Source organism: Trichosurus vulpecula, chromosome 3 (genome assembly GCF_011100635.1).
Source record: "Trichosurus vulpecula isolate mTriVul1 chromosome 3, mTriVul1.pri, whole genome shotgun sequence".
NCBI classification, from domain to species: Eukaryota; Metazoa; Chordata; class Mammalia; order Diprotodontia; family Phalangeridae; genus Trichosurus; species Trichosurus vulpecula.
In genome coordinates, this window is record NC_050575.1 from 219,216,041 (window position 1) to 219,233,200 (window position 17,160).

Genomic DNA, 17,160 nt, shown 5'->3' on the forward strand with positions numbered 1-17,160 from the left:
AGTCTTTGGAGTCAGAAGCTTTTAATTCAAATCTTGGTTTTATTCCTTAATGACTCTATGAGCTTGGGTAAATTACTTAATATCTCTGGATCTCGGTTTCAACTACTAATGCATCCACTACTGATCCCATATGGGGTTGTGACCCACATTTAAGAAGCTCTCAAGGGGTCGTGAGTGGAAAAAGTTTAAGAAGCCCTGCATTAGATCACCTCCAAGATTGTTTCTATCCCATGTGGTATATGTGATCCTACCATTTCCTATGCAAACTTAGGGAAGACTCTGGGTCTCATTTTTCTCATTTAAAATGAAAGAGTTGGACTAGAATAGAGAAGTCTCCTTCTACAAATTTTCGGTTCCCTTTGAAGCTCTGCCAGTGGATCACCTGCATTGTTCATATTATGCTGAATTTCCTTTTTGTTGATATGGTGATCCTAATACAAATTGAGAAAATAACCAAAATCAAATTCTGCTTTGATTATAATGAGAAAGTCTGATTTGAAACTGATTTTCTTGTTCTACTATATTTTGGGGGGTCTAGCTTTTTCTACTTCACATGAGCTTAGAAGAACAGTCTTACTTATGTTAGCATGTTACACTGTTTATCTCTTAATCTGTTTATCTCCCAAACAGAACAGAAAATATGGAGACAATTGATGCAAAGTTTTCTCTAATCTTCATCATTTTCTACCTCCTAGGTAGCACAGTGGACAGTGTCCTGAGTTTGTAATTAGAAAAACCTGAGTTCAAATCCTGTTCCTTACATTTGCTGAACTGTATGACCTTGTTCAAGTCACTTAACCTCTATGTAAAATGAGAGGTTTGGATTCAGCCTTTAAATTCCCTTCCAAAACTAAATTGGTGATCCTATCATCCCTTGTGTTTTCCTCCTAATCAGGGGATAACTTTTTTTTTATAAGAGAGTAAACTTCTACCAATTACCTACTTTCAAAAGGGAATCTTATTTTACAAGTCCTCTGTCTTTGGCCTGCCAATTTTAAACAAATACAATTAAGTTTTTGGAGAGCTTAGGACAGTGATTTTACCAAATGGATACCCTAAAGAAAGGGCAAGTTATAAACAAATAGAGATGTTGAGGGAGATCATTCCAGGTAAAGAAAACAGTATGTATATAAAAGTACAGAAGCAGAAAATTAATGGATAATATCAGGGAATGATGTGCAATTGCAGAATGTGGGAAGGGAAATAAAATGCACCAACACTGGCAATATAGTTTAGAGTCAAGCTGTAATGAATTGAATGCCAAGCCAAGGAATTTTTGTTTGATTTGATTAGAAGACGAGGTGGAGAAGGGGGGAGGTTCTAATGGGAGACAACACAGCCTTGTAGATAGAAGACCAGGCCTATATTCTGGAAGACCAGCATCCAAGTTCCACCTCTGATACATAATCCATGCACTGATGGTACCACAAGTCCGGACCAATAAAAGGGAGACAATTAAGGGTTTTGAGCACAGGGATAATGTGAGCAGGTAGGCATTAGGACTCATGATATGGTTAAGAATTAGAGCTCTGGTGTGAATGATAAGATTAGAGGCAAAAGACCAATCAGGAAGGCATAAAAATAGCCTTAGTAAGAGTGAAGACCAGGGTGGCAGCAATGTGAATATCTCTGCAAAGGATATTTTCACGCAGTTGTGTCATCCAGTAATTCTCTCCTCCAATTCCTTTTTTGATCTAATGTCTATACCACTAATTTGTAAATAATGTTATTCCTTCTATTGTCGTATTAAATTACTATTTACTTTTTAATTATTATTTAATTTGGCTTTCCAGATAAATTGTGAGGTCTTAAACTTAGGGACTTAATGTTTTAATATTACTTTTTGTTGCCTCTGATGCATATTATATTGTACTCAAAATATTTCTTGATCAATTGATCCAAGATTTTACAATGTATTTTTTTAATACAAGAATCATTATAAATTTTGTAGCCAAGTTAGCCATTGCTAGTTATATAATCCTGACTTTTATTTATTTCCTGTTTGTTAATGGAAATTGCAGAGAGACTCTTTAAAATTTTTTTGCCAAAGCTAAAAAATAAGATACACAGGCAATGGGGCATAGAAATTTATCTTGCCCTACAAAAAAGGAAGGGAAAAGGGGATGAGAGGGGAGGGGGGTGATAGAGGGGAGGGCTGACTGGGGAACAGGGCAACCAGAATATATGCCATCTTGGAGTGGGGGGGAGGGTAGAAATGGGGAGAAAATTTGTAAATCAAACTGTTGTGAAAATCAATGCTGAAAACCAAATATGTTAAATAAATAAATTTAAATTAAAGAAAAAATTTTTTGCCAAAAGCCAAACCGTTTTGAAGGTGTATCATTATTTAGATGAAAAAATCCAGAAATGAAAGCACTCTCATCCACTTATCCAATAATCACACTTGATAAATGATATATATTTATATAACTTTATAACTTATACTTATATAACTTATATAATTTATATAACTTGGGGTTTTAAACATAAAGGAAAAATGCCACAGACTTTGCTCTTACCGTATGTATATGTTGTTTTGGTTATTGATTGAATTTCAGATATCAATGAATGCTTGGAGGACAGCAGTGTTTGCCAGGGAGGAGACTGCACTAATACTGAAGGTTCTTATGAATGTACTTGTTCCAGTGGCTTCCAGCTAATTAATAATAAGGAGTGTCAAGGTACTGTTTTGTTATAAAATTTATTTTGTTCATGTTTCTTAGCTTCTACAGTGTTTCCTGGCCATGGTCCAATACTGCACTATTGTGTTTACTCTTATTACTTTGGGTTAGTTAATCCTGGGCTTATTTCTATCTCTAAATCTTACTTATTTGTTTACAAATGAGCTTTGTCAATACAGATTATTCATATTGCTCCTTCCCAAGATTTCTTCACCTATGGTACACATCGATTTCACTCATTCACTGAAGGACTTTGACTCACCCCTTATTTTTTAAGTCTTCCATTGACATGCATGCCCCACTTTCTCTGATGGATCAAATGTCCCTTTTCTTGAATGCCACCATTTGTGCAATACCTACCATTTCTCTGTGAGGTACAACTTGTCCAATAATTTTGTCCTAAATTTTGCCTGTAACTCCTCTAATTTGTACTTATTTATATATTTTATTATTTTTTCAAAATAATTTTGCATTCGTAATCATTTAAGCCTCACAACAATCATGTGATTAAACTAAGGAAGAGATTATCTCCATTTCTTACTTCATCCATTTATATAATTTGTTGCTCTACACAGAAGTGCACAAATCAAATGAAAGCCAGAATTGAGCCGATCTTTCCTATCCTTTGACATTTTTTACATTGTTATTGAAATGTTATCACTTGAATTTTTGTTTAATTTGTCTTGTCTATGCAGATAAACCCTAAGTTTCATGAACAGAGGAACCACTTTACAGATAAAGACACAAAGATACACTGAGGCTGTATGACAACATGGCATGGTAGAAAGCACATTGGATTGGAAATAGGAGTCTTAGGTATTGGTAGCTACAGTTACACTATTAACAATCTCTGTCACCTTGGGCAAGTCACTGTAACTCTAGGTCTCAATTCTCTTATCTGGAAACGAAGGGGTTAGAAAAGATGAACTCTTCCTGCTCTAACAGCAATGATTCTTTGACTTCATCAGAATTGAGTCTGGGACTCAGTGCTGGGCTCAAGGATAGCAAATAGATCTTCTGACTCCTAATACATTACTGTCCACCTTAAAATCATTCCTCCATTTCCCTCAATTCTTTACCATATTTTTCAACCTGAAAATTTACTGCAATATTTAATTTTATGTTGTATATGTCTTTTGTTATTTTGATTCTATTGAACTTCTTAACACACCATTAGAAATGTTATTCTGGTGAATGTCTTCTTATTGCCACTTTGTAACAGACATGGATGATTTTCATTGAAGATAGCTATACATTCTCTAATAGCATTTACTTGGAGGCAGAGGATTGTGTCCACCCTCTTAAACATATTTGAATAATAACATAAGTAACTTTTACTTGAGTCAGCAGCAAGAAATAAATATTGAAAATATCTACTGTGAGCTTCATAATGTAGCCCTAACCTACCTTTCAAGCCCTGTTATATGTTACTTCTCCTCTTTACTCCTGGGCAAACTGGCTTTCTAATTATTCCTCATGTGTTACTCTGATTTCTTGTTTCTTTGCCTTAGTACTGGTTGTCTCCATGCTCATAATACACTTCCTTCCTCTTCAGCTACATGTTATAACGTCCCTTAATTCCTTTAAGACTCATCTCAAGTACTATCCTTTAGCCTTTCCTGATTGACCCATCTGCTTGTGACCTCTCTAATCTAACTTGCTGCTCTTCCATGGAATATGACATCCACCCCATTTGAAGCTCATCATCTAGTTTCTAACTTAAGCTTTGATTGATACCAACTCTCTATGCTTCCTCTCCGCTCTGATTTAAGGGCTGGAGGGTGACATACCAAACTTCTTCCCGTGCCTTCCATTACAAAGGAGAGAAGCTGGACTTCTGGGCTCACTCTGCTCAGCCTCGTTTCAACCCCATAAGATACCCCCTGGTGTCGTGCCTTCCCCACCTCATTTTCCTAGCTCCTTTTCTGTGTTGTCTCTTCCCATTAGATTGTAAGCTCCTTGAGGGCATAACCAGTCTTTTTAATAATCTTATCTCCAGCTCTTAGTAGTGCCTGACACATAGTAGGCGCATAATAATATTTTTTGGATTATTCTCATATATTTATATATTATATATGTGCATGATAGATTAAGAGCTGGAAGAGAGGTTCTGGGGTCCTTGGAGTCCAATTCCCTCTTGTTTTACAAATATTGAAATGGAGGCACAGAGAGGTTAAGTGACTTACCTAGGATCACACAGCTAGTAAGTGTCTGAGGTAGAATTTCCTTCAATATAATGTAAGCTGGTTGAGAGCAAAGGAAGTTTTCATTTTTGCCATTGTGGCCCTGGTATCTAGCACAGTGCCTGACACTTAAGAAATTCTTGTTGATGAAATTAAATTGTGTACAAGACATTGTGCTAAGAGCTAGGGATTTAAAAAAAGTATAAAACATTTTTTTGCCTTCAGGTTGCGTACAGTCTTTCCAAACCACTTTTGACAGATATCCCAAGAATCAAATATATGACTGTGCTCCTTGTTGAACTTTCACCAATGTTTTTATGAATTCCATATAACATTATTGCGATGCTAGATTAAAATTACTACTTCCATCTTTCCAACTCTTCAGACAAATTGCATTGGTTCTAAAATAATAGAGTGGTAACATTTAAGTTGTAAATTTACATGAATATATTTTCAGGCATGCTTTGACATTTTAGCAAAATGAACGTTAGTTTAGACAGAAATGCCAAGAAATACAGAGCCTGAATCTTATTTCTATTGTAGCTTGTGCAGCACACTGAGCTTGGGACATGGCGTGCTTCTTGTTCTCCATTGCTACTACTAAGCGTTCTCGTTCTCTCTCTCTCTCTCTCTGTCTCTTTCTCTCTCTCTCTCTCTTTCTCTCTTCTTCCTCCTCCTCTCCCTTCTCTTTCTCCTTCTCCTCCTCCTCCCCCTTCTTCTTCTCCTTCTCCTCTTCTTTCTCTCTCCTCATTGTTCAATAATCTTTTCTCATTTGAGGTTCATTCAGTCCCATTTAGTTATATTTTCTATCCCTATCTGTTCTTCCAAATCAAATCAATTCAATTGAATTCCATAAACATTTGTTAAGTACTGTCTATCTTCTAGTCTTGCACCTCTATATAGTCCTCTTTACCACCAGTCATTTGCAAAATATATATTTTGTCAAAGGTTTTCATTTGATGGAAAATTTCAAGCATTTGTCTGTCTCACCATCTTCTCTTTTGTTATTACTGTCTCACTTAGGCAAGTAGGTGGCACAATCTATAGCAATGAACTTTCGGTCAGGAAGATCTGAGTTCATACCCTATCCTATGTCCTGGGTGTGGTGGTGGAGGCCTGGAATCCCTCCTAATGGGGTTGCTGAGGCTAGTGAATATTTGGGAGTTCTGAGCTGCCATAGAGCTAAACCTGACAGGGTAGCCATACTAAGTTTGATACCAATGTGGTAGGCCACCAAGAGTGTGTGTTGTGCTGGCAGGGAGGGGACCACTGGCTGCCTAAGAAGAAGCAGTCTGGCCCCAGTCTGAAATGGAGCCATAGGGTCCAATTCCCATGCTGAGAGGGGAGACTCAGTCTCAAAAAAACAAACAAAAACGCTCACTATCTGTGTGACCCTGGGCAAGTCACTTATCTTCTCTCAGTCCTAGCTTCCTTGTCTGTAAAATGAAAACAATAATAGCAACTGCCCAATAGAGTTATGATGATCCAATGAGATAACATATGTAAACATTTTCAAACTTTAATGTGCTATATAAATGCTCGTTCAGTCATTTTTCAGTCACGTCCAACTCTTCATGACTCTGTTTAGAGTTTTCTTGCTGAAGATACTGGAGTGGTTTGCCATATCCTCCTTCAGCTCATTTTACAGATGAGGAAACTGAGGGAAATAGGGTTAAGTGACTTGCCCAGGGTCACACAGCTATTGAATGTCTGAGGCCAGATTTGAACATAGGAAGATGAGTCTTCCTGTTTCCAGGCTCAGCATTACACACTGAGTCACCTAGCCACCATGTAAATGCTAGCTATTATTATTGTTAGGAACTGCAAGTCATTGTTAAATCGATGACAGTTCTTTGCTGTATTGGTTATTAGGCGTTTCCAGAGTGGATTAATTTTCTTCCTAGGGAAATGAAATCAGATATGTTCAGAGCACATTAATTAGCTCAGACCTGTTTAAAGAGTAAGCTCCTTCATGAGTAGCAGATTGACTTTGCAGTTCTCTCCCATTAACTGTGAGGCTGTGTGGTGGAGTGGATAGGTCGGTCAAGGAACCAAGAGTCAAGAAGATCTACTTTCAAATTCTACTTAGATATTTACTAGGTCTGTGACCCTTAGCCACTCTGGGCCTCAGTTAGGACATTTGTAAAATTAGAGACAAAGCCTATAATTGCTAAAATGGTGCATATATTAAGAGTGTTTTAACGGTCTCAGGTTGATAATGTGGTAGGTAAACTGAGATTCTGAATGTATTTGAGTTTCAAATTTTGAATTAACTCAAGATTCTGTTGTTCTGTGGAATTTGGGACTGCTGAATGAGACCCAACTCAAATACAGTCTGGTTTTTAGCTCAAAGCTACTAGCAAGACTGGTTTAGAAATGCTTCAATAAGTGTAGCCCAAATTGAATGCATATGTTTCTCTAGATCAAGATATCCAGGCTGATCTTTGTTAGCAGTTTCCTGGAAAAACTCTGGGATTTCTTTTGCAGTTCCTGTCATCAAAATGTAAGAAATTTTTTTTAAAAAGAAGATCATTGGCTAATTAATAACTTACAGAATTCTATGCCTGTTTTGTCTAATTCAGAATAGGTACATGAAGCTTTTAATGAACTACAGTAAGGTGTAAGAAAAAACCAAGGGAATAAGAAGGGCCTCTGGTAAAGGGTGGAGAACTTGGATTTGATCCATGAAACAATGAGAAACAAACTGAAATCTGAAAAAGGCATGTGGCGTAGTCAGTATGCCTGGAAAGAAAACAAAAGTTAGCCAGTGCTTGGAGGGAGTGATGTTAGCACTAAGAATGACTTTGTAGTAGCCCAGGCAAGAGATTACCAGGGCTTGGGCTATGCTTTTTTAATAAAGATCAAAAGATAAGGAAGGATACAAGAGATTTTATAAAGTAGGAAGTGCTGAGTTTTATCAGCCAGATGAATATGTTGGGAAATAAACAGTGATAACTTGAAAATTGCTCTGTTCTTGTATGAATTATCAGATAAATAGTACTTATGGTCATTATATCATGGAAGGCTGGGTGGTGTAATGGAGAGAACCCAAGGTACGGAATCAGAAAACCTGGGTTTAAATCTCAGCTTTACTATTTAGTAATTATTTATCCTTAGGTAAGTCACTTACTCTGTAAGCCTCACTTTCCTCATCTGTAATTTCAGGGTATTAGACTTGCTGATTACTAAGCTTCCTTTCAACTCTATATCTGATGATGTCTATGAAATTGACTATAGGACAAGATATTTTTAATTAATTTTTTTTAGTTTAAAACACTCAGTTCCACAAGTTTTTGAGTGCCAAATTTTCTTCCCTTCCCTCTCCTTCCCCCCACCCCCAGATCGCATGTAATCTGATATAGGTTCTACATATACCTTCACATTAAACTTATTTTCCCAATAATCAAATTGTGAAGAAGAATTATAACCAATGAAATGAACCATGAGAAAGATGTAACAAAACCAAAGATAAAATAAAATAAAAAGAGAGCAAATAGTTTGCTTCAATCTGCATTCACATTCCATAATTCTTTCTCTGGATATGGATACCTTTTTTCATCATGGGTCTTTTGGAGCTATCTTAGAACCTTGTGTTGTTGAGAGAGCCAAGTCTATGAAAGTTAGTCATCACAGAAGTAAAGTATCTGTGGTTGTGTACAATGTTCTCCTGGTTCTGCTCCCTTCACCCATCATCAGATCATATAAGACTCTCCAGGTTCTTAGGAAGTCCATCTGATCCTCATTTCTTATAGCACACAGTAGTATTCCATTACATACATATACCATAATTTGTTTAGCCATTCCCCAATTGATGGGCATCTGCTTGATTTCCAATTCTTTACCACCACAAAAAGGGCTGCTGTAAACATTTTTGTACCTACAGGTCCTTTGCCCCCATGTATGATCTTTTTGGGATACAGCCCTAGAAATGGCATTGCTGGGTCAAAGGGTATGCACATTTTATAGCCCTTTGGGTATAGTTCTAAATTGCTCTCCAGAATGGTTGGATCAGTTTGCAACTCCACAGAAGTGCAATAGTGTTCCAATTTTCCCACATCTTCTCCAGCATTTATCATTTTCCTGCTTTGACATGTTAGCCAATCTGACAGGAGATATGTGGTACCTGAGAGATGTTTTGATTTGCATTTCTCTAATCATTAGGGATTTAGAGCATTTTTTCATATGATTATAGATAGCTTTAAATTTCTTCCTCTGAAAACTTGTAGGACAAGATTTTGAACCAGATATATTAACATCCTAATCTTAGCCGCATTAATTTGAGGTGTCAGACATCTGAAATATCTGGTCAGGATACTGTAAGCAACTGGATGAAGGACAAAGATCTCAGGGCAAACATGTTTCTGTTATCTGAGTGTAGAGACTTATATGCTCCTGGTGTATAGGAGAAAAATAAAGGACCAAGGATGTATGCTGTTCTTTAGGAGATAACAGTTAATGGGAGGTGTTTGACATAAAGACAGTATTCTTGTAGTGTTGCCAGTGATATTTGAGACTGGCTTGATGATAGATTGAGATACTTCATTTCAGAAGTTGTAAAGAGGTTGAGAAGGGTGAAAATGGAGAAACATTTTTTGGACTTGAAAGTAAGGAGGCTGTCACTGACAATAATAAGAGTGGTTTCCCCCTTAAGGACAGAGGTCTTTAACCTGAGGTCCATCGACCCAAAAGGGGTATGTGGGTAGATTTCAGGGTGTCCACTGTGAGCTTGGATAGGGGGTGAAATCCCTTCTATTTTACAAACATTTAACTGAAATTAGTATTTCCTTTGAATAGAAATTTAGTCAACAGATGTGGGCATAGGTTTTACTAGAATTCCAAAGGGATCCACAGCACAAAAAAGGTTAAGACCCTTGTTCTAGAATAAAATACAACCTCCTCTCTTTGGTATTTAAAGTCCTTTCTAGTCCTGCTCCTATTCTAACCCACTTGTTATACCTTCTGTCCAACATTCCATCTCCTACCTCCAGTCTCAGCACAAGTGGTCTCCCATACCAGCAATTCTCTCTAATTTTTCTTTTTGGAATTCAAAGTTCCTTTCAAGGATTGAATGTCACCTTTTTTTGAGAGTCCTTTCATTATTCCCCTAGTTTTTAGTGCCCTCTTCCCCAAAATTGTTTGTATTTGTATATCTTGCATTTATTTTCTGTGTGCATATTGTTTTCCCCAGGAGAGTGTAAGCTCCTCAGAAGTATGGAGTGTCTTATTTTTTGTATCCTGAGTGCATAAAGTAGTTCCTGACACTTAGTAGGGGATTAGTAAGTATTTAATGATTGATTAAACATGATAGAATATATCTAATAATAAAACACACACACACACACACGTGTAATTCTCTAGGATCACAGATTTAGAGCTAGAAAGGACCTTAGAGGTCATTTATTCTAACACCCTTGCTTTACAAAAGAAGAAACGAAGACCTAGTGTGGTTAATTGTTTACTTAAAGTTTCACAGGCAATAAGTATGTATCAGTAAGGCAATAAACACAATATCAACAGTAATCATGAATATGCCTGTGTAGTTCTGTATTGCAAAGTATGAGAGACTCTCCATAAAGAAAGTAAAAGAAGTATAACATTTATTCAGACACCAGAGAACCATATCCCATAACCAAATGTTCAGCTCCCACAGCCAGTTAGCCTACTGTATCATAACAGCAAGGAACTTAAAACACCCTATCACAACCTGGAGCCTCGCCATCCCAAAACCTCTCAGACCCCCTGCTGGGGTCTTCCCCAAAACAAACTTACAGTACAGCTAAATCAGTCTGTTCAGTTCTAACCATCATGAGGGTGGCCATTAGCAGCCACCAGCAGCCACAATTGATCTCTATTTCCCTCTTTCCCTCTCTCTCTCTCTCTCTCCCTCTCCCTCTCTCTCCCTCTGTCCCTCTCTCGCCCGCTCTCTCTCTGTCTCTCTCTCTCTCTCTCTCTCTCTCTCTCTCCTCTCTCTCTCTCTCTCTCTCTCTCTCTCTCTCTCTCAGCATTTCCTGTGACATAACTTCCTTTTCCTGTCAGAAAGTTCCTCCCACCACATGTGATTTAGGCTTCCTGTGACATAAGTAGGTCACAGGGCCTATTAATGGGTGGGAAAGATCTTCAAATCTAAATTGCTATTGCAAAGTGCTATATCCACTTATATTCCACAGTCTTTTTATTATATTGTGCTGCCTTTCACTTAGAGATTAGGAGAAGAGATACAAGGTAGAAATGGTGAATATAGAAAATTGTTGGTTCCATTTCAGGTACATGAGTATGGATGTAACTTGGGTAGTATGGTGAGTTGATGAATTAAATATAGGCTATTTTCAGTTTGAAGTAATAGTGGGACAACCAGATGGTGTCTAATAGGCATGTATGAATATAGGAATGCAACCAAGTGGGGAGATAAGGTTGGATATATAGACTTAGAAGTGATCCAAATAAAAATGATAACTATAGGATCATATTGATATAAGAGAAGAAGACCAAGTTTAGAACCTTGGTGGACACTCATTTAGGAAATGGAAGAAGATAAATTGGTGGAGGAGAGACTATGGAGAGAAGCAATCCCTCTTGGCTTTCTTGACTCTGATATCTTTTAGTTCTTATCTAGCCTGCCAAGAGCTCATTTTTAGTCTTCTCTGAGGCTATGTCTGATTTGAGAGGAACATCTCAAATAATCCAAACATTAATTGCTGCAAAGCACATCATGCATTTTTGTCAACAGCTTTGTAGTACCTCAGGATCCCTGCTGAGTAGATAATATTCACTCATGTTGAGGGCATGCCACTAACAAAATAGATTGAATAAATCTAATTGATGTCTGAAAATGCAAAATATCTCTTCTGTAAACATATCTATTTTGAAATAAAACAAAACATTCTTTGTCCAGTAAATATTTTCTAGAGGTTTGGCATCCTTTAATGGAGCATGTAGCCTAGCTACCACTCATAATAATGCAACTCCTACATTGTGGCTTGTCTTATAGAGAGATTACTCTAGTCCAGTTCCAAAACAAGTTCAATTTAATCTAACCACTGTGATTATATAAAAATAGTAATAACTACAATGTTCAAAAAATACAGAAATAAAAAGTCAGAAGGAGATGTGGAAGCAAATAGGGTGTTATTATAATGGCTTTGTTAAATTTTAAATAAATTGAGCTCATGGTTCTATGCATAGTAACTGCTATTGTGCTTTTGTATTTGCATTGTTGTTTGATGGTAATGACTAAAAATAGAATTTTTAAAATTGAAAAGAAAAAAAACAAGGGAAATTTCTACCATTGCCTTAAGAGATTTTTCTAAAGATCTCAGTCACTGGGTCTTATGTCTAGTGTCACTGGAAAATGAAAGAAGATTCTTTAATCATTTGCAATTCATTTTAAATTCCAGATATCAATGAATGTGAGCAAAAGGAGCTCTGTGGTCCTCATGGAGAATGTCTGAATACAGATGGTTCTTTTCACTGCGTCTGTGAACAAGGTTTCTCCATCTCTGCAGATGGCCAAACTTGTGAAGGTAAGATGAGCAAGAAGAAATCTGGTAGAAATCACATAATAAGGCAGGAAGGTGGTTAATTTCTGTTTAAGTAGGCACAGTCTCCAAGGTACTAGAGTATTCATAACGTGGCCTCCAGAGTTATATCAAGTGACTCATAGTTTGAAAGTACAGCTCAAAAGTTACAGTGATGTGTAAACCTGAGGTGATGATTAGAGCAAATCCAAATTGGTTCTGTGATTGGTAATAGGTTAAGGAGATTTTAAAATGCAGAGATGGAGAGAGCAAAGAAACTATGAAAAAAGATATAATCTGTAATATAGTCTGTGATTTGTCGATTATCTCTTTTATTACATTTGTTTAAAAAAAATTTCTGTTGTGCTTTCTCTGTGCACTTGTCAGCAACAACTTTCTCCTGTGAGTTCTTCCACACACTTTAGTGGTTTACTAGTAAAGCTTCTTAATATTCAATAGTTAGCACTTGTTAGTCCCAAGAAGGCCCATCCATAGAAGAAGGAGTACACTGCCTTGCTCTTCAAGCTTGCTAGAACACAGCAATAAATATGTTAAGAAGCATTGTATCATTGGATCTTTATTATATTTGGTTGAGAGTCCACATGACCTTGCAAACCCAGAGCTGGCCTCAGGATTAGTCTGTCTGAGGCCCTGTTCTGGCACAGGCTGGTTGTGCAGCCCTTGGTGAGGCACTGAGCTTAATGATTCCCAGGCAGCTCTTTGAGACCCTAGTTCCGGAGCAAAGGCTGAATTGCATTGGTAGACACAGTTTCCTACACCAATTAAATCACAAGTCTAGTCAATTACATAGACAGTGCTTAATGCTGGGGATGCTGATATGAGCCACAAGGAACTTACATCCTAATGAGGGATCACAAGAAGGAAAAAAAGGTGCTAGAAAGCTAGGAGATGGCTAGAAGAGAAGATGGAGAAGTCCGGAGAATGAGACATGCCAGGAATGAAGGGAGCATAGTTAAAGTTAGCCCTGCCAGCTCCAGAGTCCCCAGTCTGAAGAACGGTAGAAAAAGCAAATAAGGCACCAGAATATTTTTCATAAACATGAACTGAGAAGATTTTTGTATTTGTAAGTCATGTGAACAATTGCATAGCCTTCTGAGAATCCAGGTTCAAATTTTCATATGTTTTGGAAGCATAGGTGGGAAGGTTCTGCTAGGGAGCACTAGAGTACCCCAGTTCTTGAACTGTAACTAAAGAGCAACAAGAGGTGCCTGTTCTTACTGCTAGCACCACCAGGGAGTGACTGGCTTCATCTGAAACTAATTACTGTGTTATGGAGAATAAACTGGGACTAAAAAAAGCAGGCAATTGCTGAACTAGCTCTCCAGCTAAGTTGAGACAAAATATTGATGCCAGACTTACTCTGAGCATGAGAGAACTCAACTTAGGAGTGTGGATTAGGAGACGAGGGAGGATCGAGACAGTCATCTTAAAGGTTTGGAGTTAGGAAACCAAAGAAAAAGCATAATAATCTATTATATGAGCAACCAAAGAGAAATATTGTTTTCCTTGGTTAGAGCTTTATGATAATGTTATATGTAGTGATCTGATGCCAGAAGACCTCAAAAGGACATTAAGACAATAGATTCTTTTGGAAAGTTTACAATATTTCCCAGCCTAGGGATATGAGACTGGCCAGTCTGAGACACTAATGCTAAAACATTTCATGGATTTCTGCATTACAAAAACCGCAACTCTGCTACTTTGCTTGGCTTTAAATCAGTGGGTAATAAAAGCTTTTTAAAAAAAATTCTCAATTATAATTGCTTATGTTATGTTATGTTTCTAATGTCCAGATCTGTGATTTCATTAGCACAGGGAAGCTCCAGATGAAGAGACTTCTTCCTCCAATGCAGATTGGCAACTATTCTGCCAATACTTTCAGAATTTTCTAGGGCAACAAGAGGCTGGGTAACTTGCTTAGATTTATACAGGCAGTATGGGGCAGAGGTGAAACTTAAATTGCAATCTTCCTGATTCTGCAGCTACTTCTCTATACTGTGCTGCTTTTCAGTACTAACCATTACAGCCTCTCAATACTAACTATGCTGCCTCTCAGTATTAATGTTGTGAAAATTAATCTATCTTACTCTAGTGTACATTGATGGAGTTGTGGACTAGAGCTCATTGATTTAATCCAATATGTATCATCATGTCATGAACATAGTAGTCCTTTACAAAATATTTGTTGAATTGAGCATGTTCTAGTAACTTGTGTCATTCATCTTTAGCTTTGGTTTAAGTTTCAGCCATTTGAATGTAGTCCTTTAATTGTAATCAGGATGCAGCTGCCACTATGCCTTCATGCTCTGTCAGACTCACTTTTCAGCCTCCAGCTTATCCTTTGTTGATATACCTTGCTCTCGTAGGCTTCCATTTGACAGTCACATAGTCTATTCACAGATCACTTAGTTTAGTAATCCTGAGGAGACATAGTGTGCTAATCATAGTCTAGGTATCTAATACCTCCATCCCATGTATCTTTAGAGAGCTATTGAAGGTGTAGAAACTATCCAAATTGGCCAAATTATATTATGTTTTGAAAGGGTGAATACGAAGGGTCCATCATCTGTGGCATAAGTAACTAGTGGTTCCACGACTTAAATAGTTTCTAGCTTCTTTTCTCAGTCACTGGTTTCCTATTCTCTCTGTCACTGAAAAGTAAGCAAGAATTTTATCGTGACAATGAAATACTCTAAGAGCACTGCAGGTTTTTAAAAATCAAAGTCCTTTGGGAACCATTTATAAGGCTGGTGTTGGGAACATCAGTAACTCAGACCTTTTAAGGGTCATTCTTAAAGGATCTGTGATTTCATTGTAGTGGACACCTCTTGCAACAGTGCACATGCAACTTCTTAGCAGATCATCTTTGTGAGTTGCTGTGGTTGAAAAGTGCATGACCTTGTGGCCAATCTGGTGATGAGTCTCTCTAAGCAATAGTTAGGTTGGACTTAAAGGAATTAGACATGTAAGTCTGTCTCCAAGAAGGGTCTGACGCCTGCGTGGTAGGGTCTGCCAGAGCTTGTGCTCTTCTGAAATAGCCTGTGAAAACTCATGGTGATCTGCAAGCCTAGGCATTGGTAACCATGTTTTATCAAAAAAAAAATTAGATAATATGCACGGTGTAGCTTGGCAGATTAGACCTAGAGCTGGACTCAGAGAAAGGATAACCTGTGTTTAAATCCTTCCTCTTATACATATTGATTGCATGATTCTAGTTAGGTCATTTGACTTTTCAATACCCTAGGAAACTCTCTAAGACTATATACATTGCAGAGGATGTGCAGATCTGCATTAGTATAGGTGAATTTCCAGTGTGAAGTCACATGTCAAAATTTTTAAAAATTCAAAATTCTTATAATCACATATGCCATGTTAGCATGAATTTCTACTCTCTAAACTACAGTCTGAATTTTAAATATTATTATTATTGATGTAAGATAAATTTGTACTTATCAAATAACCTGAGATTGATCATTTCAAATTTCTATGAATTGATTTTCCTTGTTAAATTTCCTTAAGTACAAATGGCTAATACAGTCCCTAAATGGAAGGGAAGAATTGTACATTTTGAATAAAAAAGAAGTAATAAAAACCAGTCCTTTAGGAACATGACAGATGCTACTAGCTTATTACTGTGAAGCTTCATCTAAGCGATTGTTGTAATTTATGTTTTGGTTAATAGGCCAAAGTTATGTATTAGCCTAAAAAATCAGAACCTTCAATGAGTTCCCATGAGACCCTAAGGCATTTAATTATATGGGTAATGTTCATAAAAATTTCATACTAGTTTGTGTTTATTTAAAAATAAACAATTCTGTAAATAGACCATACAAAGTTACCCTAAAAGTAAGAAAAGACTTCGTTTTTTTAATTCTAGTACCTTTTTAATTGCATGTACAGAGCTGAGATAAAAGTTCAGTAAACATTTATATAGAAGCTATTTTAACTCTATTCTCTATTCATCTAAAGGGCACTTGGACAATCACCCAAATACTAGATTAAAAATTGTAACAGGAAAAAAATTCAATGCTAGGTTCCTAAATGTGGAATCATTCTCATATCTGCATGATTCAGTCTTCAAAATTACAATTACTCCAAATAGATTTCCTAGGTAATTGCTATAAAATCACAAAATCATACCCAATTCCCAACTTGGAATTAGGAAAAAGGATAGTTGAATTTTGTGTACTACTTGGGTGATAAAAATCAGTCCAATAAAAATGTCAAATACCTAATAGCTTGTGGCCAGAGCGAAGATGGCATTGTGAAAAAAGGGACTCTCTTGAGCTCTCCCCCAAATCCCTCCAAACACCTGTGAAAAAGTGACTCTAGGGTGCAGTGAGTAGAGCACTGGCCCTGGAGTCAGGAGGACCAGTCCAAATCTCGCCTCAGATAACTAACATACCCACCAGCTGTGTGACCTTGGGCAAGTCACTGAACACCAATTGCCCTGCCTTCCTCCTTCGAAAAAAAAAAACAAAACCAATAACAAGTACTAGAGCTACAGAATCCATAAAATTACAGAGTGAAACAAGTCTCCAGCCCAAGGCCGCTGCAGAGACCAGGCCAGAGTAGATTGGGAGGAGCAGGCCTCAGGGCACTGAATGACTGACAGCTGTGGCAGTTTCCAGACTTCTTAACCCACAAATTTAAGACAACTTAGCAGGTCAGTGGGAGCTGTTAGACCTGGGTGAGAGACCTGGCTGATCAGAGTGGGAATGCAGAGATCTCTTTGCTGGCACTGAGGCAGGGTTATCTTGC

At 37.4% G+C, this 17,160-nt stretch overlaps 1 protein-coding gene across 2 annotated transcripts in view; it reads left to right on the top strand.

Moving 5' to 3' along the window:
• LTBP1 (latent transforming growth factor beta binding protein 1) overlaps positions 1-17,160 on the top strand; it is a 510,014-nt gene that overhangs the window by 420,414 nt on the left and 72,440 nt on the right. For both annotated transcript variants that reach the window (XM_036749323.1, XM_036749324.1), the window contains exons 23-24: positions 2,559-2,681; positions 12,259-12,384. In XM_036749323.1, the coding sequence (XP_036605218.1) occupies positions 2,559-2,681; positions 12,259-12,384 (249 nt within the window). The remainder of the gene's footprint in view (positions 1-2,558; positions 2,682-12,258; positions 12,385-17,160) is intronic.